The 23,664-nt window shown below is 42.9% G+C and overlaps 1 protein-coding gene across 15 annotated transcripts in view; it reads right to left on the reverse strand.

Moving 5' to 3' along the window:
- Depdc5 (DEP domain containing 5, GATOR1 subcomplex subunit) overlaps positions 1-23,664 on the reverse strand; it is a 120,853-nt gene that overhangs the window by 16,561 nt on the left and 80,628 nt on the right. For 10 of the 15 annotated variants that reach the window (XM_021651852.2, XM_021651888.2, XM_021651876.2 and 7 more), the window contains 5 exons: positions 17,821-17,926; positions 14,731-14,796; positions 8,495-8,649; positions 4,857-4,934; positions 3,936-4,068 (listed from right to left, as the gene is read on the reverse strand). In XM_021651852.2, the coding sequence (XP_021507527.1) occupies positions 3,936-4,068; positions 4,857-4,934; positions 8,495-8,649; positions 14,731-14,796; positions 17,821-17,926 (538 nt within the window). Of the gene's footprint in view, positions 1-3,935; positions 4,069-4,856; positions 4,935-4,968; positions 6,016-8,494; positions 8,650-14,730; positions 14,797-17,820; positions 17,927-23,664 lie in introns of those variants that run through there. The other 5 variants (XM_021651909.2, XM_021651927.2, XM_021651903.2 and 2 more) reach the window with 2 other exon arrangements.

The following is a 23,664-nucleotide window of genomic DNA, read 5'->3' on the forward strand; positions in this document are numbered from 1 at the left end:
AAAGTGGATCCTATACACTGCTGGTGAGAAGGTAAACTATTCCAGCCACCATGGATGTCATTATGAAAGGACATCAAAAGATGGGAAAATACACCCCCCATACCACCCAGCTACCCCACTCCTGGATATTTACTCAAAGGACTCCAAGTCAGCAGCATATCAGAGATGCTTGCACAGCAATGACTACTGTAGCACCATTCACAGAAGATGAGATGCAGTACCAACTGAAGGGTCCATCAACAGAGAAATGCTTAAAGAATTGTGGTGTGTATACACAATGGAATTGTTTTTATCCATAAAAGAAAATAAAGTTATACTGACACAACTGGAGATAATCACATCAAGTAAATTAAGCCATCCACAAAAAGAAATACTTTGTGTTTTCTCTTGAAGCTCATAGTATGTATATCATGCATGTATATATGTCATGAGAGTAGAAAGTGTCTAGGGAAACAAAGGTGACTAATATGAGAGTTAAGTGGGGAAGGAGAAAGCAGTTAAGTAGTTCAGGTGGAGATAAGCTTAAGATATATGGGGGCTGGAAAGATGGCTCAGTGGTTAAGAGCACTGTCTGCTCTTCCTAAAGAACCCAGGTTCAATTCCCAGCACCCACAACGGTCTATAACTGTCTGTAACTCCCATTCTAGGGGACCCTCTCACACATGCAGACAAAACACCAATGTACATTAAAAAAAGGATACATTAGATACATTATATGCTTATGCTTGTATGAAACATTTTTTTAAATTTTAATTAAACTGTTGTTGTTGTTTTGATGTTTTGTCTGTGTGAGGATGCTGGATCCTGAAGTTATAGACAGTTGTGAGCTGCCATGTGGGTGCTGGAAACTGAACAGAAGTTCTTCGGAAGAGCAGTCAGTCCTCTTACCTACTCAGCCATCTCTCCAGGTCCTTTTTTGGTTCTTTTGAGGCAGTGTTTCTGTGTAGCCCTGGCTGTCCTGGAAGAACTCAATATGCAGACAAGGCTGGCCTCAAACTCATAGAGATCTACCTGCTTCTGCCTCCCAAGTGCTGGAATTAAAGGTGTGAGCCACTACGACCTGGTGTGGAAATGTCTTAATGTGACCCAGTACTATGTATAATGAGTATATACCAATGAAAAATTTTTAAAAAGAAACCTTAAGAAAAAAAGAGAGAGAGAGAAAGAAAATTCATATGCACTGACCTCACACACATGGTCTTCCATTACCATTCCTCTAAGCAATACACTTATATTTTATTTGGTTTAAATAACCTAGAAATGGCGTATATGAGAGGGTCTATACGGTCTATTATAAATAATAAATATATATAAATGTAAGGGACTTGAGCATTTGTAGAATTTGATATCTATGGAAAGCTTGGAACCTCTCCTCAGGTATCAAGGGACGACTCAACTGTTTTTCCTACAAATGCATTCCTAATTTATAAATTAGGCATAGAAGATACTAATGAGAACTAATAATATAGTGGAGTGATACTATATGCCACATATAACAGACATGACTTAAAACATTATTTCTGGAATGTTCCACTTAATATTTTTGAGTCAGTGAGCGACTCAAAGTTTAAGAACTTAAACTGAGATAAGGGAGCATTATGATATTGACTTCAACTCCTTTTATTAAAAAAAAAAAAATCACTTGGCATGTTCACATATGCCTTTAAGTCCAGCACTCAGGAGACAGATGCAGGCAGAACTCTATGAGTTCTAGGCCAGCATGGTCTACACAGTGAATTCTAGGATGGCCAGGGCTAGGGGCAGACTCTCAAAAAACAACAAAACAAGGGCTGGAGAGACAGCTCAGTGACTGAGAGCACAGGCTTCTCTTCAGAGGACCAGGCTTTAATTTCTGGTAACCACGTGGTAACTTACAACTGTCTATCATTACAGTCCCAGGGAATCAGATGTCATCTTCTGGCCTCCTCTGGCACCAGGCTTGCATATGGTGCACAGATACACATGCAAACAAAATACTCAAACACATAAAAATTTAAAAAAAAAAAAAAGAAAGAAACATATACAACATGGGCCTGGAGAGTTGGCTCAGCCGTTAAGAGCACTTGCTGGTCTTCCACAGGACCGGGGTTCAGTTCTCACACCCACACAGTGGCTCATCACTACCATTAACTCTAGTTTGAGGGGCTCTAATGCCCTCTTCTGACCTCTGCTGGCAGTACATGCAGATGACTGGTGCATAAACACACAAGACAGTAAACACACGCACACACAACAAAACTGTGGCTTCTTTCGCATCCCATTCTTTTCTCCCTCAGAAATAAACAATTATGGTGGTTTGAATGCTTCAACAGTTAATGAGGATGAGAATGGCCCCCATGGGCTCATATGTTTGCATACTTGGTCCCCAGTTGGTAGAACTGTTTGGAAAGGATTAGGAGGTGTGGCTTTGTGGAGCAAGTGTGTCACTGGGGGCAGGGTTTGAGGTTTCAAAAGACTCATTCCCAATATGCTTTCTACCTCCTGCTTTGGGATGTGAACTATCAGCTGTTCCTGCCACCAGGCCTGCACTCCACAATCATAGACTCTAGCCTGGAACTGTAAGCCCAATTAATTGCTTCTTGTATTAAGTTGCCTTGGTCATAGCAATAGAAAAGTAACTAATACAGTAATATTCTCAAGTGTGTTTCTAAAAATATTAAGTTTTTTATTTGTTTTAACCCTGGATCCTCTGGAGCTGAAGTTACAGGCAGTTGCTGGAAACCAAACTCTGGCTCTGAAAAAGCAATAAGCCATCTCCCTTTAGCCCTGAGATTTGTTTATTTTATGTTGTGTGTACATGTGTATGTCTGAGGTTATATCTCAAACATATTTTTAAAAAGTTTTATGTAGGTATGTATTGACATGAGAATGAGCTATTTTATAGTATTTTAAATTAAATAAAGGGTATAATACTTATATTATTGTATAATACTTGTTTTTATTGATATTAGGCTTCTGATATTTGCCCACATTGTTACATGTACCTTCAACTCATTTCATTTAAATTGGTATAATAGCGTTTCATTTTATCAATAAGAAAGCAATATTCTCAAGGAGACAGGGGTTTACCAGAGACAAGCTATGCAAAACAGTATGTCAAGACCTCCAAAGAGGAAAATGACAATCATTAATATTCAAATTGGTTATTAAATTCACCATGCAGTGAGAAGACAGGTGGTCAAGAACTATCCTGCTCTCTACTGTAGACCTCAGGATGGACAGTGCGAACCAGCTCAGTCAACCTGACCTTACTCATCCTTCCGCTTAGTCTGCTGAACCGTGAGCTGACCTTGGCAGTAATCTCCTAAGTGCCTACCATGTGCCAAGCAGCACGCAAGTCTTGGGCACATGGAAATGAGCACTAAGAGGCGGTGCCATGCAGGCACAAGACACATGAGATCAAGCAACTCCTCAGTCTGGTGCCTTTCTACTACTGTGCGAAGAAGCCTCTGATGTAGAGCCTGGAATTCAGCCGTGGGACTTGGATACAGAGGTCATCAAGGTCAAAATGGGGAGCGTTCCCTGAAAAATCTTTCACAGATATTTATCTGAGGATCAAGAATATATAGATCCTGTCCAGAATATTTCAGTTCAGATACTAAATCCTGGAAGACTTTAAAGTCAAAGTATACACATACACACACAAACACACCTGTTTATGTCTTTCTAAGACAGTCTCACTATGTACAATAGGATGGCTTCTAACTTATGATCCTCCTGCCTCCACTTCCTCAGTGCTGTTGGGGGCTTGTGCTACCACTTCTTAGCCCTAAGGTCTTCAAAGCGGCGCTCAAAGATCTGACCTTTCATCAATTCCAGACAGGCTTCACCCCTGAGAACAGATCCTCCACCCAGCCTGCAAATCTCTTTCCTGGAATGGGTGACTACTTCCATTACAATGACCTGAGCAGACGAGCCTTGCCTTGCTGGCTTACCTGCATGATGTCGATGGCCATCGCCTGCGTCTGGACCCCCTCCACGTTGTTCATCAGCCAGTGTACCACCTCAGCACTGATGAAGCAGCATGGTGAAAGGCCCTTCTGTTCAGACAGCAGCTGGACTCCTGTCCTGGATTCCAACAAGTGAGCAGGGAATATGTGCCCAGTGGCATGAAGGAAAAAGAACAGATGAGAAATCATGCACTGTCTGAAAGGAGGGTTCTATATACAATTCCTAGACTGAGAGAAATCTCCATAACAGGATAAAAGAACTGAGAGGAGAGGGGCAGTTAGAGAAAACTTTATCTGTAAGTACTACCTTGAGTACTTCATGTAAGAATCTAATCACTGGATTAGCCATGTATGTAAAAACTCATGGTATGGACTGACAAGATGCTCAGTATATAAAAGTGGCTGCCATCAAACTTGACGCCTTGAGTTCAACTTCGGGTAGCAACCTGTGGAGGGAGAGGCTCAGCCCCTGAAAGCTGTCCTCTGGCTCCATGTGTAACTGCAGATGACTAGCATGCACACATGTGCATGCCCTCTGGCTCCCCACACATAATAAATGCAATTTACAAACATCTCACTGTAGCTGGGCGTGGTGGCACACACCTTTGATCCCAGCACTGGTGAGGCAGAGGCAGGTGGATCTCTGCAAGTTCGAAGCCAGCCTGGTCCTACAGAGTGAGTTCCAGAAAAGCCAGGGCTATACAGAGAAACCCTGTCTCAGGAAACAAACCAACCAACCTCACTGTATAAACAAGGAGCAGAGGCTCAGGGAGGTCAGGTGACACGCCCATGTCTCACAGTTGGTCAGTGGCAGAGTAAGTGTAAGTCTACCCACCCACACCACCACGGCAAGCCTCCCCTCAGGTACCTTCTGCCCTCGCTTCACAGATGTGCCCAGTCACTTACGAGGGATGCTTCATGGCTTCCAGGATCTCCCCCAGGGTAGAGGAGGATGTCAGAGAGCTGACTATGTGCTGCTGAGAGCTGAAACACAGAGTATAACAAGGCAACATGGCATTGGGTTTTTGTTTCAGTGCTGTGGTTGAGCACAAGACTTTCCACATTTTAAGAAGGCAAAGTGGGACTGGAGAGATGGCTCAGTGGTTAAGAGCACTGGCTGTTCTTCCAGAGGTCCTGAGTTCAATTCCCAGCAACCACATGGTGGCTTTCAATCATCTGTAATGGACTCTGATGCCCTCTTTTGCTGTGCATAAAACAGTGCTCATATACATAAAATAAATAAATCTTAAAAAAAAAAGGGCAAAGTGATTTTGTATCCAAAAAAAACATAAACACACTTAAAAAGCACCTCCCTCTTTGATCACTTTTCTCTTTCATTTTTATTCTTTTATTTATGTGCTTGCTTGTAGAAGTCAGAGGAAGGCTTTGATCCGCTGAAGCTGGAGTTAGAGGCAACGGTGAGCCATCTAATGTGGGTAGTGGGATGTCACAGCTCATGTTCTCTGAAGAGCACGGCAGCTCTTAAGCACTGAGACACATCTCTAGCTGCATTAATAATGATGTTTCCTAGAAGACTTAGGCTGCTGATTTTGCCTGATGGCCTCTCACATGCTCCTTAACCCTGACCAATCAAAGAGTGCTGCCTGATGATTTCAGGTGACAGTTTACAGGAAAAAAACCCTGAATTATCACTAAGAAGTTCAGGGACCCTTTCTTGATCTTTATTTATTTATTTTTATCTGAAGGCAGGACAGTGCTATTCATGTCTTTCAGGGTAGTGTGGGGCTAACATATGTAAAACAAAGTACAAGACAGATACACTAAAGCAAGTCAGATTAGCTAAATGAACTGGTGAAGGTCCAAGAGTTGGGAAGCATCAGAATCTAGATTTGCATTCAAGTGAGTCACATTCCAAACTTCTGATCTTTTTACCACCTGCTGCCAAGTTCTGCCTTGAAGGTGCCACAGTTTAAAAATGCTTAAAGCAGCTGTGGCTGTACACTCCTGTAATCCCAGCACTCTGGATGTTGAACTGGGAGGATCATGAGTGAGATCAACTTAGGCTACTTGGAAAAACTTGTTACAGAGATGGGGGTGGGGAGATCTGGAAGAGGAAAAAGAGAGAGAGAGAGAGAGAGAGAGAGAGAGAGAGAGAGAGAGAGAGATTAACACTCAACAGCTGAGTGGCTCCACTACTCCAAACTAGTTAGTTCAGGGTCTCAATTAGAAACTTCTCAAACTTTCCTCTTTCTTCTATTCCAGTATTCTGAGTACCTATTTGTGTGTGTATATGTGTAGGGGTGTGTTGTGTGGGAGGGTTCGGGGGGGGGGGTTCTTCAGGGCTCAATGCAGCATTTCAGAATCTCAAGCCCTGGGTTAGTCCCCAGCACCACAATAAAAACCTAAAACCAGAATCTCAGGCTTAGTTACAAAACCTTTGAAGAGAATGTACTTTATCCTGAATCTGAGTTCAAGTGTGTAGTCAAGAGACTGCCTTCTATTCACAAACACCTTCAAAGGCAGAGACTCATCTTCTCCAAATGTAGCTGTATCCATTGCTACACGGTTCCTAATCATGAAATGGAATGTACACTATATAACTATCAGGCATGGCTCCTGCTTCTGCCTACCACATCATTTTTAATCTCACCTTGTGGTGGTTTGAAAAAAAAAGAGTGGCAGTATCAGGACGTGTGGCCTTGTTGAGGAAAGTGTGTCACTGGGGGTGGGGTTTGAGGTCTAAGGAGCTCAAGCCAGGCCTAGTGGCTCACTGTCTCTTTCTGCGGCCTGTGGATCCAGATACAGAACTCTCAGCTCCTTCTCCAGCACTATGTCTGCCTATGTGCTGCCATGCTTCCAGCCATGACGATAATGAGCTAAGCTCTGAGCTGTAAGTTAGTCCCAAGTAGATGTTTTCCTTGGTAAGAGTTGCTGTGGTCATGGTGTCTCTTCACAGCAATACAAACCCTAATTGAGACACACCTCTCAACTACTGCAGCGCCTCTTTCTTTCCAAAAGCAGAAGAAAAACAACAACAACAAACAAACAGCTTTTCTACCTTCTTGCGCAGTGAGGAAGCATATGGATGTACTCTCCTCATGTGCTGTGCAGCCCTTCCAATCTCTTCCATGGCTAGGCCCAAAAGCCAGCCAGGTATGTCAAGGACATGGACCTTAGCAAAGTTAGAGGAGAAAAGCTAGGCCTGTCCAAGCATCATCTCTACTGGCCAAAATGAATAGGCAGTTGTGGATGCAGTAGAGGCAAAACCAGCGCACAGTTTATGGCATAAGGAAATGCAGTGATTCTGACAAAGACCATCTAGCGAGTCTCCAAGAGCACTGGCTGCTCTGAGGGAAAGGGCTGTAAATGTCAGTTTTTCCAGCTCACAGAGCCAAGATCTGCTCAGTCAGTACAATGATGCAGTAAGAACAGATTAAGCAGGCATACCATGAAAGGAAAGCTTCTCAAGACTGACAGTGGCATCAAGACCTAGGGCACATTACCCCATGAACATGTACAATTATCATGTAGATGGCTTGTTTGCTTGTTTTTTAAAACAAGTCTCATACATCCCAGGCTGACCTCAGATAAACTACGTAGCCAAGAATGATCTCGAACTTTCGCTCCTCCTGCTTCAATTTGACAAGTACAAGGGTCATCATGCCTGGTTTAAGAAAGCATGAGGGGGGCTGCAACTCAGAGCTTCATGTGTGCTAGACAAACACTCTACCAAATGAGCTATATCCTCAGACCCTGACTAAAAAATACTTTTGCCTTTTTAAAGTACCAGTGTGTGTATGTGTGTACATGTGTGTATATGTGTATGGCCTATATGGGTACACACGCCAATCTGTGCGTGTGTGGGGTGGGGTCAGCGGAGTAACTTTGTAGAGTTGGATCTTTCCTTCTCCCTTCCCATAGGTTCCATGATCAAATATAAACCATCAGCCTTGCATGGCAAATGTCTCTACACATTGGGCCATCTTATCAACTGTACCTTATGTTTTTAAAAAGCTCAGACACAGCGAGGTATTGTGACACACACCTTTAGTCCCAGCAGCACCCAGCAGGTAGAGACAGGTGGATCTTTGTGAGTTTGAGGCCAGCCTTATCTACATAGTAAGTTTCAGGACAGTCAAGGACTACATAATAAAGAGACCTTGTCTTAGAAACAAAAAACAAACTAAAAAGCTGGGACACTTACTAAGCAAATGAGGCACAGGTAGTAACCTTGTCCTCTGGATTCTTAGGAACAGGAAAAGAAAAGCTTTGTGTACCCACCATGTGGAACTCATTACTGTGAGTGCATTTCCTTACTGTCTGCACACCATCTTGTAAAAGGTGTCATGCCACGGACATCATCACAACCAGGACTGACATGATGTCTGATACTTTGTACATTTCTGAGAGAGCATAGATTCTTCACCCTGCCACTTGGCTGTGAGGACTGACTCCTTCAGGGTCCCACACATGATTTACAGCAGTTAGATCATGGCCCAGAGCTTTGGATTACCAACTGCTGTGCCTTTGGCTAAACTTTTCCCACCCACCAGGACCATCAGTTTGGTTATTCTGCAGCTCACCTGCTTTCACCAGAGTTTGCAGAGGGAAAGGCCTGTTCTCCTGTGTTCTGGGAGTTCCCAAAGGCCTGGCTGCTCCCTCTATCCATGGACTGGCATGTGCTGACCCCCAAACTGGTGCCATCCAATGCCAGAGCAGCTGTTTGGTCCACAGATGCCTGCAGAAAGGCAAAAAGTTAGCACACTGATCCAAAATTAACCAGAAGGAAACGGTAAATAAACTACCCTGGTTTATTACATCAACAGACATTTTACACTAGTCACGACCATATAATAGAGCTACTTACACATAGGGTTTTCTCTATTCCTCCCATTCTCAGTCCCCATTGGTTCCTGGTGGAAAAGCCAAGAGTCTAGAGACCATACCCAGTCCTGGGTATACTAGCTTGTCAGAGACATTAAACACTCACACCCTCTAAACCATGGCAGACAGAAGCCTGTCAATCACAATAACTCTAGAGCCATAGCAATCATTCCAGTACCAGACTCAGACCACAAGACTGGCACTGAAGGAAATCCCCCATAAAAAATAACTCAGAAGGCTAGGCAAAGCAGTACACACCTTTAATCCCAGCCTTTGGAGGCAGGAAGACCTCTGTAAGTTTGAGGCCAGCCTGGACTACATAGAAAGTTCCAGGTCAACCAGAGCTAAATAATGAGACCCTGTCTCAAAAGAAAGAAAGAACACAGAAGTCAGAATCATCCCTTAGGAGAGGAAGAAAAAAGAAACTTGGGAAAGACAAACGGGTTGGCATTCCAGGAGACACCGTCCATGTACTATGACTCACCCTTTCCACCCCAATTCTCCTTTCCTGTATCTGTCAGTGGTGTCAGTGGTACACTCAGCTTCCTGACAGTCATCTGTGAGTTCTCTAGCTTCATCCTGAGAGAGGTCTAGGCCTCTGGCCTCCCCTAGTTTACATGCACTAGGGTCATGCTCCCACTCCACTTGGGAAGGCTGGCTGGAACAGGATCCTAACTGGGCCTACAGCTGCAGCCTTTCTCCTGAAAACCACCTACGAGCCATTGCAATTTGCATCTCCTTAAAAACCAGTTCCAACCTAGGTGCCCCGTTATGCTGAGATCTTGCATATCTCTGTGAGCTGTCACACCATGAACTGCCTCTACAGAATATTTGTTGTGGGGCAAGGGTACTGCGGAACTGAGAGGAGCTGCTCTGGAGGAGTGGGGTCAGTTGTGTCCAACCCTGCCCCAGGCCTGCATAGTCCTGCACCCACCCTTCTCCCCCAACATTTTGCATGCACCAGAGGATGTCACATATGCAGCCATGTTAAGCTTCCCCTCCCCTTTTAAGGTCATGTCCATCAAGCACCTGGAATTTCTCTTCATGCAAAAAAGGCATTCCCAGCACCCTGGCCCTGGCCAATGATATACACCCACCCCAAAAGCCTCTACCCACTCCCCAAATGTTTAAATAGACTTTGCTCCCCGCAAGTAAACTGCCTCACTGAAGCTGCCTCCCCTAGAGTTTGTTCTCACTGTGCTCACCGTCCACAGAGGTCTCTATCACCCAAGGTTGTTCCTGCCTTCCTTTCCCTCTCTGGATCCACCGGTTGTGGTGTAGAGAGCAGAAAAGCACAGCCAGGCTCAACAATTTGTCTGATTTGGGATCTCAACACAACACCAGCCATCCACCAAGTCTACCCTTTCAGTCACTACTTGTATCATTCTTTTGAGTTCTGTTGTCCTATGGTTCCGCATCTCACTGGCTAAAAACCCACCAACAGGTCTTCAAGTGCTGTGGTTCTCAGGCCTCATGCTGTGACCCTTTAATATAGCTCCATGTGTTGTGGTGATCTCCTACCTAAAATCACTTTTGTGCTACTTTGTAACTGCAGTTTTGCTACTGTTATGAATCGTAATGTGACTATCCAATATCATAGGATATTTGATGTGCTACCCCTACAAAAGATTGTTCAACTCCCAAAGGGGTCACGACCTACAGGTTACTTTAACGTTTTTGATTAGCCTCACACCAGCCCTCACGCGGCCGACTTCGCTGAGCCTGCTCAGGAAAGCAGTCTCCTCGCCTCATTTCCTTTAAGGGTCCTAAAGTGCAGGGCTATGTCCCACTTAGCTAAAATCCTGGCAGCAGCCACTAAAGGTTACATCCCAGACCAAATGTTTAAAAAGAATGACTAACCCTTTCAGAGCACGCTAAAAAGGCATAAAAACCTTAACTACAGGTCTTGAATGCATCCTCCAGAGAGAGCCTTCTGTCATTAGGTATTTTGTTAGATGATGAAAATATCGCTACTTCTAAAACAGGGCTTGTCATCTCAGCACTGCTGTCACTGGGATCAAACAAATCTTTGTCACAGGGTGGCCTCTGCACTGCACGATGCTGAGCGGCAGTCCCAATCCCACACGTTAGATCTACTCCCCACAGATGCCAAAATGTTTCTAGATATTATCAGCTGTCCCATGAGATCAAAAATTGCCCTGGCTCTAAAAGAACCACTGTGCTTTTATGATTTACAAAAACAAAAACAAACAAAAAAAAAACCCAAAACACAAAAAGTCAACCACACAGACTGATGGGCACCATCAGCCTCCAGAAGTGCAGGAAAAGGCAGCATGCAATAACCAAGCACCACGTGTACACAGCCACTAAGACTGGCCAGTGGCCGCACACGCCTTTAATCCCAGCTCTTTAGAGGCAGAGGCAGGCGGATCTCTATGAGTTCGAGGCCAGTCAGATTGAGTTTCAAAATATCTAGGGTGACAGAGTGAAACCCTAGGTCAATACCCGTCTCCCCCCCAATAAAAAGGCTCCAATGTGAAGCTGTGAGAGAGATGTAGGGTGGGGGGGAACAAATGCCTGTGATCTAAATATACAACAATATTTATATATGAAATTACCAAAGAGTAATAAACAAACATGCATTAAATTGACATAATTCATCTTCAATACTACTAGTCATCCTTTGGTGTGAAGACATTATTACCTCCAAGAAATAAAATCCCACGACGATCAAGTCTCTTAAAATACATGTCATAGTATTTGTGGATAACTATGCAAATCATCCTGTCTACATTCACAGGCTCAACTTTCTGACACTGCAACATGACACTGTCACCTACAAAAATCACACTCTGACATCACGGCCCAGTTACAAAACAAAACACAAAATTTTTTTTTAAATTTCCTAATGTTTCAAATTTATAATTTTGTGTTAGGATGCACTCGTAGCTGTCCTGTAGGACATGCAGACCCCAAACTGCATGAATTTAAATCATCTCCAAATGACTTATAATACCTAGTGCATAGAACAGCTACAAGAGCAACAGTTACACTACATTATTCAGGGAATGAACTAAAGAAAAAGGTCTGTACACGTTTGGACTAACTTTCTCTCCCCAGTATTTCTGATCCACAGTTGACGGATTATGGATGGGTGTACGGAGACAACTCTAATTCTAACCACAGCTGGTGTTGACTGTATACTGATCACCCACCCAGCATCCCGCTGTTCATTTACATATGCAAGATGCCCAGTGTGTAAATTTCTAAACGCATAGGTATTTTCTATTGCAATGACTGTCAAAAATCTTTCTTGCATTATGATCAGAAATGTGCTTGTTATGATTTCATTCCCTTATAATTTGCTGAAAACATTTGTTATTTGTAATACTCAAAATGACCTCATCTTAAATTATTATTAATTAAATTACTATTTCCTCTTATAATAAAGAAATAGGTTCTAAAGCACAATTAGTTCTGAAGCATAGTTAGTACTAAAACACCTTGGTATAGTACTAAAGCCAAGATTTGAAAGTATCCTTCTCCTCCATTGTATGTTATAAAATTAATGTCAAATGTTTTTATATATTTTATAACAATAAAAATAAAAAGAACAAAGTTATGCAATTTAATTGTGTGCACATACAGAAAGAGTACCTTCGGTAAGAGTTAACTTTTTTTAACTTATCCGTCTTCTTTGTTGTTCTTTGATTTTTTTTCAGACAGGGTCTTTCTATGTAACTCTGGCTACTCTGGAACTCGCCCTATAGACAGTCAGGAGATCCACCTGCTTCTGCCTTGAGTGCTGGGATAAAAACTCTGAGCCACACCTGACTTTATTTATACATATTATTACAACACCAGGAGAGACAAACATCACTCACTCCTGTATGGAACTGACCTCTATCTACTATTCCCAGTTGTAGGGACTTGTCTACCTTTGTTTTACAGGTAAATCCCACTACATAAAATAGACCACAGATCTCTATTTCAAATCAGCTGACTTTTCTTAAATTAAATTCTAAGTCTAATGCAGCAATAAAGAGTCTCTTATTAGAAAGTAAAAGACTTTGGAGAAGGAGAGATGGCTCAGGAGTTAAGAGCACTTTGCTGCCCTTCCAAGGGATCTGGGTTCTATTCCCATCACCCATGTCTGTAACTCCAGTTCTAGGGGATCCAGTGCCTTCTTTCCCTTGCATGAATGTGGTACACAGACCTACACACAGGAAAAACACCCACAGACATAAAATAAAATTAAAAATTAGAAGAAAGAAATTATGGGCCGGAAATTGGCTCAGGAGTTAAGAGCACTTGTTGCTCTTAGAAGCCACGTTCAGTTCCCAGCATACATATGGTGGCTCACACTGTCCATAATTTCAGTCCCAGGGGATGCTATGTTCTCTTCTAGGCATGCATGGGCTGCATAGATAAACACCTAGTCAAAAGTGCTCATACACATAAATCGGTACAATACATCTAAAAAAAGAATTGAGGAACAAAAGAAAGTAAAAGACTATAGAAATCAGCCCGAGTGTTTTCATTCAAAATACAGTATATTCCTACACTGAGATGAGAGATGCTTGGTGGAGAACTTGGACCCAACAGGGATTGCACATGGCTATGCGATCCACAGGTAAGGTTGGCAGACAGGTGTGGCAATCTCTGTTCCTAAAAACCAAGACCCCAATGTTAACTAGAGCTCACTCTCCCAGTAAGGTTCACAGGAAGTACAGGGCTGAGCCACCTCTAGTGCACTGTCCTTTTGCCAATGTCTTAACTACGCTTGTCTCCCTGGATAATGGGTATAATACTTTATAGGTTGTTACAAAGAGTATGTTTGTCATGCACTGGCAAAGAGAGAGCAAGGAGCTGGTTTCTGACTTCTACTAAAGGACCCCTGAACTCCTCCCAGTGAGCTTCGCCAGCCCCATTCTCCTCAGCCAGTCCCTCCTCACTCTCTCCGATCTCTGTAACTGGTTCTCTATGGCCAAGTCAACTGCATAAATACTTAGAAGCCTCCATGAAGAGCAGGGAGCCCTGTTTGTCTTCAAAGACAAGTCAAAACAGTAATTACTAATGCTAATTACAGGGTGGGTTTTGAGTCAAGCCTTGTGGGTCATGGGTTTGAATCCTAGTTCTACTCTGAACTGTAGAAAGCAACTTCTACAGTTTATAAAAGTGGAATAAAGCCAGGTGGGGTGGCACAAGCCTTTAATTCCAGCACTTAGAAAGCAGAGGCAGGCAGATCTCTGTGAGATCAAGGCTAGCCTGGTCTACAAAGCGAGTCCAGAACAGCCAAGGCCATACAGAAAAATCCTGTCTTGAAAAAAAAAAAAAAAACTGGACTAAAACTTTTATCTAAGTGTTAGGTTATGCTACAAGGTGGAATGAGCTAATAATACATGTAGTAAATAAAAAATTTTAAGGCCTGGAAGGCCCTCAATGATCTCATATAAAACTTTCATTTGACACATAAATAAAGCTCAGAAAGCAAGTAAACTGCCCAAGACCACACACCATTAACCAATGGCATAGCTCATGCCTATTTATAAATGCTGGTTGTTTTCCCCACCACCACTTCCTGCCATACTGCTTTAAATTTATCTTGGCTGTACCAGGAGGAGAAAAATAAGTGTTCAGTCCTTAAATTTACACATTTCACGATGCTTATAAAAACTTAAAAGGGCAGATGCTGCAATGTGGTGACAATGAGATTCAAGGCAATTGAGTGACCACACAAGCAGCAATAAGAAGCATTTGGTTCGGCACTGATGTGGTAGTCCGTCATCTTACACGAATCTCTCCCATTCCCTTTTGTTGCTCTAAACACCAAGACACCTCCGAGACAATTTCAATTTCAGCTGTCCCTCAAATTCAGATTCAGTCCAATTTTATCTGCTCAGAGGTAAACAGAAGGCCAGCTTGTAGCTTCTGCCAAAAGGATGGGCATGCAGAGGCTAGAGTTTGGACTAACCTGAGGGTAGAAGGCAGATGATGCTGTGCGTGGGCTGCGGACAAACTCCATAAAGAAGGCCCCGTCCTGAAGTCAGAGGAGGAGGAAGCAGCAGCAGCAGCAGCAGCAGCAGCAGCAACAGGTGCAAGGTAGCCAAGAAATGGATTGTATATGAGAATAGGAGGAGAGGGGGACGAAAAATAAGTAAATAAATAAATGAAAACAAAGAGGGAAGGAGAAAAAACAGGACACGAGGGAATGGGCTAGGGGTGGAATAGGGAACAGGACTGGCCCAGAAAGACAATAACCAAATGCAAAGCACAAGCAAGAAATCACACCTCAACCAGTGGGTGAAAGCACCCGAGCTGGAGGTACAGCCAAGCTCCTTGTGTGTACCTGTGGCTTGGATGCTTTTGACTTCCTTCAAACCTATTGCCAGGAAGAGGGAAGGCCCCAGGGCAGTGTCGGGAACAGTGGGGTAAAGGCAGCAGTGACATCTTATCCTTCAGTCTGGCTGGGTAAGAGCCCTCTGGGACAGAGGCACAGGAGCCTAACATTTCTTCTGCTTATTAGTTACTACATGTGGCAGCAAAGAATCAATGATGAGAAAAGTCTTGCGTAATCCATGCATACAGGGGGCGCAGAGGCAGCAGTACCTGCTCCTCTAACTTGGGGAACAGAAATCAAGAACTCAGACATGAAGTCAGGTGCATAAGCACTAAGGCAATGGGCTTCTTTAAGAGATCACCTCTCTCTACTTACGGCTGGCTGTAAATGCCCGTGTATTTGAAGCAAAAGGACAAATAGGAATCTCAAAGACCTTATATCTTTCTAAGTCTTTTTATTCTGCAAGCATGACTGTTGTTGCAGTGAAGGAATGGCAACCGACCAAGGTCTCTGCTCTCCTTCAGTTCTAAAAGTAAACAACAGAGTATTTGGGTGTTCGTTTTATCACCAGTGCCAGTGTCTCCCAGTAGCACACCCTGGAGAGGCATGGCTGAAGAGGCAGATGCATCACTGACACTTTAAGACTGGCTGCCTCCATGCCCGCAGCAGGGCATCTCAGGGCATTTTTGCTTCCACCTCTCTAAACCTGGAGGGCACACCCAGACCATGACTTCCAGAAGTCAGATGAAGAAAGACAGCATCCTGAAGAGCAACCTAGTTTCTAGTCTCTAGTGCATTTCAACCTTCCTACAGTCTCTCTACTTTCCCATCTTGTCTTTGGCACCATCTCTAATCCTGAGAAATGACAATGTACAGAGGTGAGAAAAGTCCTGGTAGGCATAAGTCCATCCCAGAATATGGCAGCTGAGGCACTGATGACACTAAGATCTATATCACTGAAATGAGATCAAGGTTTAAGAAAAATAAAACTTTTTTTTTTTTTTTTGGCCAACAGAACATTCCTTTGTACACAGACTCTCCTTGAGACCTAAGGCTACTCCCTTGAGCAGGGTCAGCAAACTACAACTTATAGAGTAAATCTGGCCACTCACCTGGTCTTCACAGGCTATGAGCAAATAATGGCTCTTATAATTTTAAATGGTTATAGAAGTTCTTACGCAGTACTCTTACTTTGCCCGTGAATCCTGAAATCCCCACACAGGGTTGCTAATCTCTGCTCCACAGTTTCCAGGCTGCCTACAGCTTTGGTTGATACTTCTCTCATATTTTAATCCCATTTTAATAATTCTAGTAATTTATAGCTAGGTAATTCATCAGACCTGTAGTCAAATAACTGCCATGAGAAAGTTCATTAGCATCACTTAGAATTTTACGTCCTGTAGATTAAAATTCTGTAGAATTGGCAATTCTATAGACCCTCCAAGACACATTCTCTCTGTGTAGCTTTGACTGTCCTGGAACTCACTAGGCTAGCCTTGAATTCACAGAGATCTGCCTGCTTCTGTCTCCTGAGTGCTGGGATTAAAGACATGCCCTGTCACACCTGGCTAAAATTTATCTTGAAAATAAAAAACCATTTACATTTTAAACAAGTTTTCTGTATGTATGTAGTACTGGGGATCAAACCAAGGCCTTGAGTATGTAAACTGAATGGTCTACCTCTGAGTCATATCCCTAGTCCAAAGCTACTTTCAACATTGTGTTTTAGGAATTGAAAGTTTAGTTTACTTGCAGACTACTTGCTTAGCATGTATAAGACTTCGGATGAATCACTGAAACTTAAAAAATAAAAAACAAACAAAATCTTGAGAAAAATGACATGGACAACTTTCATGATATGAGTAAAATTAATACATATGAAGTTAGATATAAAATATGGCCAAAATTATTTTTTAAAAAATGGGCAGATTCTCTTTCATTTCACAGTGGTAAAAACTAGATAAGAGAATCAGAATCAGCTCAACCTGCCACACAAGATGATGAGCCTGAACTTTCCAGAAGACACAAAAGCTTGACCTAGGGGTTTTCTGCCATTCTGCCACTTGCTGTGCCATACAAAGGCCAAAAGTTTCAAAGTTTTGTTTGCATTTTTCTTTCCCAGTATTTCTCAAGAATCTTCAAACAAACAAAACACACAAACGAACAAAAATAGGAATTCCATTATCAAAAAAGAACAGGTTTGTGTGGATGGTGCTTCAGGAATTTCCAGTTCCCCAACAGTGAATGGTGACTCTGAAGGAAAATAAATGGCAAATTCCAAAGTTCAAGTCAGATCACAGGCCTTGAGTTCTGTGTGGCTGGTTTATATACTGCACCTTACTACTGTCAACAAGTTTTCTCTCCTTTTTTTTTAAAGATTTATTTATTTATTATTTATACAGTGTTCTGCCTGCATGTATACCTGCAGGCCAGAAGGGGGCACCAGATCTCATTATAAATGGTTATGGAACACCACGCGGTTGCTGGGAATTGACTGCACTCAGGACCTTTGGAAGAACAGCCAGTGTTCTTAACCTCTGAGCCATCTCTGCAGCCCAAGAAGGTTTCTTGATGAAGGCTAACAGAACCTTAAGAGGGTTTGAGATAAGGAGCCTATCTACAGCTTCAGCACAATTGATCCTGCATTCATGGCTATGTGCTCCGCTTTCATTTGGGCTCCAGCAAGCACACAGCAACAGCCCCCTGCTTGTGAGCCACCTTTACCTTTCGTGGGCTGTCCACATAGGTGGGAGTCATAGCAACACTGCTGTTCTCAGCGGGCTGAGAGGAACCTTTTCCATGCACAGCTGCCTGCTGTTCTCCCAGGCACCTGAAGGAAGGAAAACACATGACTGCAGCTTGCTGGAACACCGCTAGAGAAGGGTCCAAGTTAGTCTACATGAAGGCACCATTGCTCCTTCCACCTCTGAAACATATGCTTCTGCTGTGCTTTTCCTTCAGGCCCCACATGGCAGCCTTAATGCCACTAAATTGTCTTAAACAACCATTAGTCCTCCACAGTGTATCAGAAAACAGTGCAGTCAGAAAACATTCTAGGACTGGTGCGATGGCTCAGGTGGATATCTGTGAGCGTAAGGACATCCTGATCCTATATAGAGTACTCAAGAACAGCCAGAGCTGTGTAATAGAGAGACCTTGTCTCGAAAAGACCAAGAGTGGTGGTGGTGCACGCCTTTAACCCCAATACTCTGGAGGCAGAGGCAGGCGGATCTCTGAGTTTGAAGCCAGCCTGGTCTACGGGAGTTCCAGAACAGGCAGGAATACACACACACACACACACACACAAAAAAAAAACCCTGTCTCTAAAAACAAAGCAAAACAAAACAACCAAAGACTAAAAGTAAGTATTCCAAATATCATGCTTCCACTCATATGCAGAATCTAGATTTTTAAAATTTACATATATATGCCATTTATATGTACACATGTATATATGTATGTGTATACAGATATACACACAGATGACATATATGTATGTATATGTATATATCAAAAAAGCAGAATGAGACAATTTAAGGGGAGTAAGAGGGAAGAGGAGGATAGGCAAGTGCAGGAAGTGGGAATATGAGCAAAGTATGATGCTACATATATGAACATCTCATAACAAAACTCGTGTTTTTTTAAGCCATTTTTTAAATACTAAAATTTTAGTTAAAAAAATAATCATTGCGGGTGTAAAGAGATGGCTCAGTGATTAAGAACAATAGCTGTTTTTCAAGAAGACCTAGGTTTAATTCCTAGCACCCATATGGCGGCTTAACTTCAGTTCCAAGGTATCCAATGCCTTCTCCAAGCCTCCTCAAGATCAGGCATGTATATGGTAACACAGACATATAAGCAAGCAAAATATCCATATACATTAAAAAAAAAATCACTGTGGGCTGTCAACGTGCCTCTTTGAGAGTCTGACCAAGATGACCACTTGAGACTCCTAGTTCCAGGACAATCTAGGTAACAGAGTGAGACCTCACTTGTCCAACAAAACCACCTTCCAACAATCAGCACTGTGGTTAACATGCAGCACCAACTAACTAGGGAGATGTGAGTTAGTTCTACGTACTCTAAAGGGATTTGTTAATTTTTCCAACATAATTATATTCCCTCCTTCCCCAAGTCATAAAAGTAAGACAAATATGATTTTCTTATGCTATCTCATCTTATCTCAGTTCTGATGCATACTAAGGCATAGCCTACATGTTTGGTTTCCAATTTTTCCCCAACTAAAATTAACTGAATGCATATCACAAGTAAAATAAAGATAGTTTAAAGTATACAAAAGACAAAAAACCTGGTCGTGGTAGCACAGATCTATAATCCCAGCACTGGGTAGCCTGAGCCAGGAGAATCAGGAGTTCAAGTCCAGCCTAAGCTATATATCAAAAACAAAAATCAAGGATTGGAGAAACAGCTCAGTAGTAATGCAAGGCCATGTACTCAATCCCAATACCTCTTCCCCCTGAAAACTAACTGTACACTCCAGCACGTTGTTTTCAGATCGTACTATATTGTTTGGTAAGTTTGAAAAGTCTCATGCAGTGCCACCACTGTTGCAGTATGAACAAACTCTTCTCCAGTTATCTGTGAGGTGACTCTCCATCCCCATGTAGATACCCTAATTCTCAGAAAACTGGATCCTCTGCAAGAATAGCTAGTGCTCATAACTGATGAGCCATCTCTCCTGCCCCTTTATTTTTTTAAGACAAGGTCTCGTGCAGCTCAGGCTAGCTTTGAACTTCCAAGGTAGCGAAGTCTGATCTAAAAGTCCTGATGTCATGCTGCTTCTTCCCTAGTGCTGGAATGACATGTGTGTGCTACCATGACCAGTTTTTAAAAGAATCTTCCATATACTTTAAATCACCTTTACATTACTTACGATACCCAATATAATGTAAACACTATATTACATAGCACTGTTTAGGGGATAATAAAAAAGTCTATACATTTTGTACAGACTTTATTTAAAAGGAAAAAAAATTACATTTATTTATTGGTGTGGGTGTGGCTCATGCTACAATACCCATGGAAATCAAAGTTAGAGAACAATTTACAAGAATTGGTTCTCTCCTTCCACCATGTTGGTTCTGGGGAACACAGGTCATTAGGCTTGGCAGCAAGAGCCTTTACCCACTGAGCCATCTTGCCAGCCTCAGACTCAATTTTAGATCAGTGGGTGGGTGAGTCCATAAATACATCACCCACAGACAAGGAGGTCCAATTATATTGCTGCAATGAATGCTTCAAAGCCAAATCCTTAGCTATGGCCTATTTTATTCAGCAGCTGAGAGCATTATTTAAGTGGCAGGGATAGCTCCAACTGCAGAGCAGGTTGGCCTAAGCTCATGCTTCTCCCCTGAATAGCCAGCATCAGTGAATGGTGTGTGTGTGTGTGTGTGTGTGTGTGTGTGTGTGTGTGCGTGTTAAAAGCCAGATTACCTCCGAAAGTTGTACCGTCCAGCGCCAGTGCTCATGGAGTGCCCATCATGCGGGATGTGATAGTATGGTGCCCAATCCTGATTCTTTCCACTCCTTTCCCACAGGTGTTGAGCACAAGAACTCACCTTAATAAACAGCTTCCATATTTTGTATCTAGGTCTGTTTCCCTGGCAACCTAATCTGTAACATTTCTCATATTCTGACTCTGCATGGGAGTGATAGGGGTGGTTCGGAGAGCAAACCCATGTCTAAGATAGCAAATACTCTACCACTTTTGTTACCTGACTATGAGATAATCAAATAGAAATCAAAGGTAAAATAAACAAAAGTAGAGGGTAATTTATAGGCACCTCCGCATATTCAGCCACTAAAATTACATACTTGGAAACAATTCTGTTTCCTCTATACCTGTCATTTTATCTGTATTACAGCAATATCTCTAAAAAAGTGACTTTTAAAGAAACACAACCACCACCAAATATTTCCCCAACTGTCTTAAAAATGTACAGCATGTCCAAAACAAGCTTCTATGAAGGCCTCTGTTTGGCAGTAAGTAGTCTCTTAAGTCTCCTTTAGGGCCAAAGCTTAACGCACATAATCTAGGCATGCTGAGTCCATTCCTTTATTAGGCCATGTTTTTCTTCCCTGTGCCCTGTACTTCCTGAGAACTATAAGCTAAACCCCAACGTTTAGTTGGATTTAGGTTCAACTGAGGGCCATGGCTTCTTCCCCTATGGTGCTTTGTGTTGCTGGTAATTAGCCACAGCTGATGGCTTCCTAGCTCCTTTCGTGCTTTAGTGTCTACACACAGTGATATTCTAGCATTCCTTCTGTTATTTATTAGCAAGAATATTTTACAAAGAAAAAAAATCCTCAATGACTTGGTTATTCTGAGGTATATTTATAGGAGAAGCAGAAGACAAACTTGCTTTTCTTTGACCACCAATATCAAACTGTCATTCTCTATCACACTGCAATATACTCTATATTCGATTTTCTTCTGAGTTACAGCCACAAATACACACTATGACTTTCTTTGGCATGTCTTAATGGCAGCAGCAATGGGCCATGACTGGGACAGCAATGGCAGAAAGTCTCAGTTGCCTCACAGGCACATAAGCATCCACACGTACTGAATTGCCTTCCAGGCGCTAACCCCCACATCAGAACAGGCATTCATTCCTGGGTGAGACAGTTTCTGTCTAAGCCTCATAACCTGTTACACTGCATACATGCAGATGTGAGACATGCAGGGCACACTGTATTCTGACGAAGGAGGGAGGCTGCCAAACCTACATAAAGCCTGTGCCAGATGTGACTGGCAGGAGGAAGCCAACTTACACTAAACAGAAAGGCACAAATAGGCAAACATCTTTCACATACTTATAGGTGGATGGAGCTCTACCACACTGTTGGACTGCTTTTAGCAGGAGACATCCTGCCTAAGGCATGATGTTAGACATCCTACCTAAGCATGTTTGTCTGCTCTTACTCCAATTTGGATGCACTGGGTTATCATCATCTCATAAAAGCAGAAAAGCCTTCAGGCCAATACCTGCTACCCAGGCTAACCCACGGCTGTTAGTCAGCATAGAGCTGACTCCACAAGAGCCTGATCAAGGGAACGTGACTACAGACAAAGACTGGCAGGGAATTGGAGGAAAAAGTTTCAGTAAGATGGCAAGACTATAAAGAACTTAAAGCCCTTTCTCATGTTGGTGTAACATTGGTTTTCACAACAAATACAACTGAATCTGCTTAGCACAGTAGAAAAAAAAGAAAAGCAAACAAGATGGGCAGTGGTGGTGGACACCTTTAATCCCAGTGCTTGGGAGGCAGAGGCAGGGAGATCTCTGGGAGTTCGAGGCCAGCATGGTCTACATAGTTCTAGATCAGCTAGGGCTACACAGAGAAACCTGTCTTGAAAAACCAAAGAGGTTTTTCAACCTCTGGCTTTTAACTTACTTTTAGCCTCCCAAAAAACTGGAGCAAGGAAAGGCCTACAGTCTCTGACCTCTTGTCATAGGCTTAGCTGAAACCCTCATCATCCACCCTGGGGATTGCTACAAGCACAAGATGGCTTGCTCTTCTCAGTCTGAGCAGAAAGCGGCTCATTGGTGCATACTAAACAGTGACTCACTGGCAAATTAAAATAAGATCTTTTTACCTCCATTATCACACCAGTCCCAGAAACATATGTTTCTTGTTCATTTCTGCCGTCAGGGAGAAACTGCTGGCAGAATCCTGAAGCCGTTCCTGGTCTTCCCAACAAGAACCCAGTGCTCTCCGGAGAGCTCAACTTGACCCCTTTCCTCTTCCCAGTTGCAGACCTGTAGGTACTCAGCTGTTTGTTTGCACCTCTCTCTCTGTTGTCTTTCTTTTCCACCCAAACTCTACCTCCTGGCACCTACCCACCATGCCATCCCAGGCATCCCTAAAAACACACTGTGCAAGATAATTTTATGCCAGCCTGACAGAGGTTAGAGTCATCTTAAAGGGGGAATCTCAACTGAGAAAATGCCTCCATTAGATCAGGCTGTAGGCAAGCCAGTAGGGCATATTCTTAATCAGTGATTTATGGGAAGGGCCCAGCCCATTAAGATCGGCATCATCCTACACTCGCTGGTGGTCCTAGGTTCTAAAGATGGCACTGAGCAAGCCAAGAGAAACAAGTCAATAAGCAGCACCCCTCCCTGGCCTCTATATCAGCTCTTGCTCCAGCCCCGACTTCTTTTGATGATGAACAATGATGTGGAAGCATAAGCCAAATAAATCTTCTCCCCAAGTTGCCTAAAGCAATCTAAAATCCTGGTGTTTAATCACAGCAATAATATCCCTAACATCTTTGCCAAAGACACTGAAAATACATTTCATGATATTAAGAAATTTTATTAGTCAGACATGGTGGTGCACGCATGTAGTTCTAACACTTTGGGGAGGCAGAGGCAGGTGGATTGCTGTGAGTTCAATGCCAGCCTAGTCTACGGAGTGAGTTCCAGGACAGCCAAGGTTACACAGACAAACCCTGTCTCAGAAAACAAAAACAAAACCCATGGTGACTGAAGGAGCATGACAAGCCACCACGGGGAGCTTGCTATGTACAGTGGCACACAC

Source organism: Meriones unguiculatus, chromosome 12, assembly GCF_030254825.1.
Source record: "Meriones unguiculatus strain TT.TT164.6M chromosome 12, Bangor_MerUng_6.1, whole genome shotgun sequence".
Lineage (NCBI taxonomy): Eukaryota > Metazoa > Chordata > Mammalia > Rodentia > Muridae > Meriones > Meriones unguiculatus.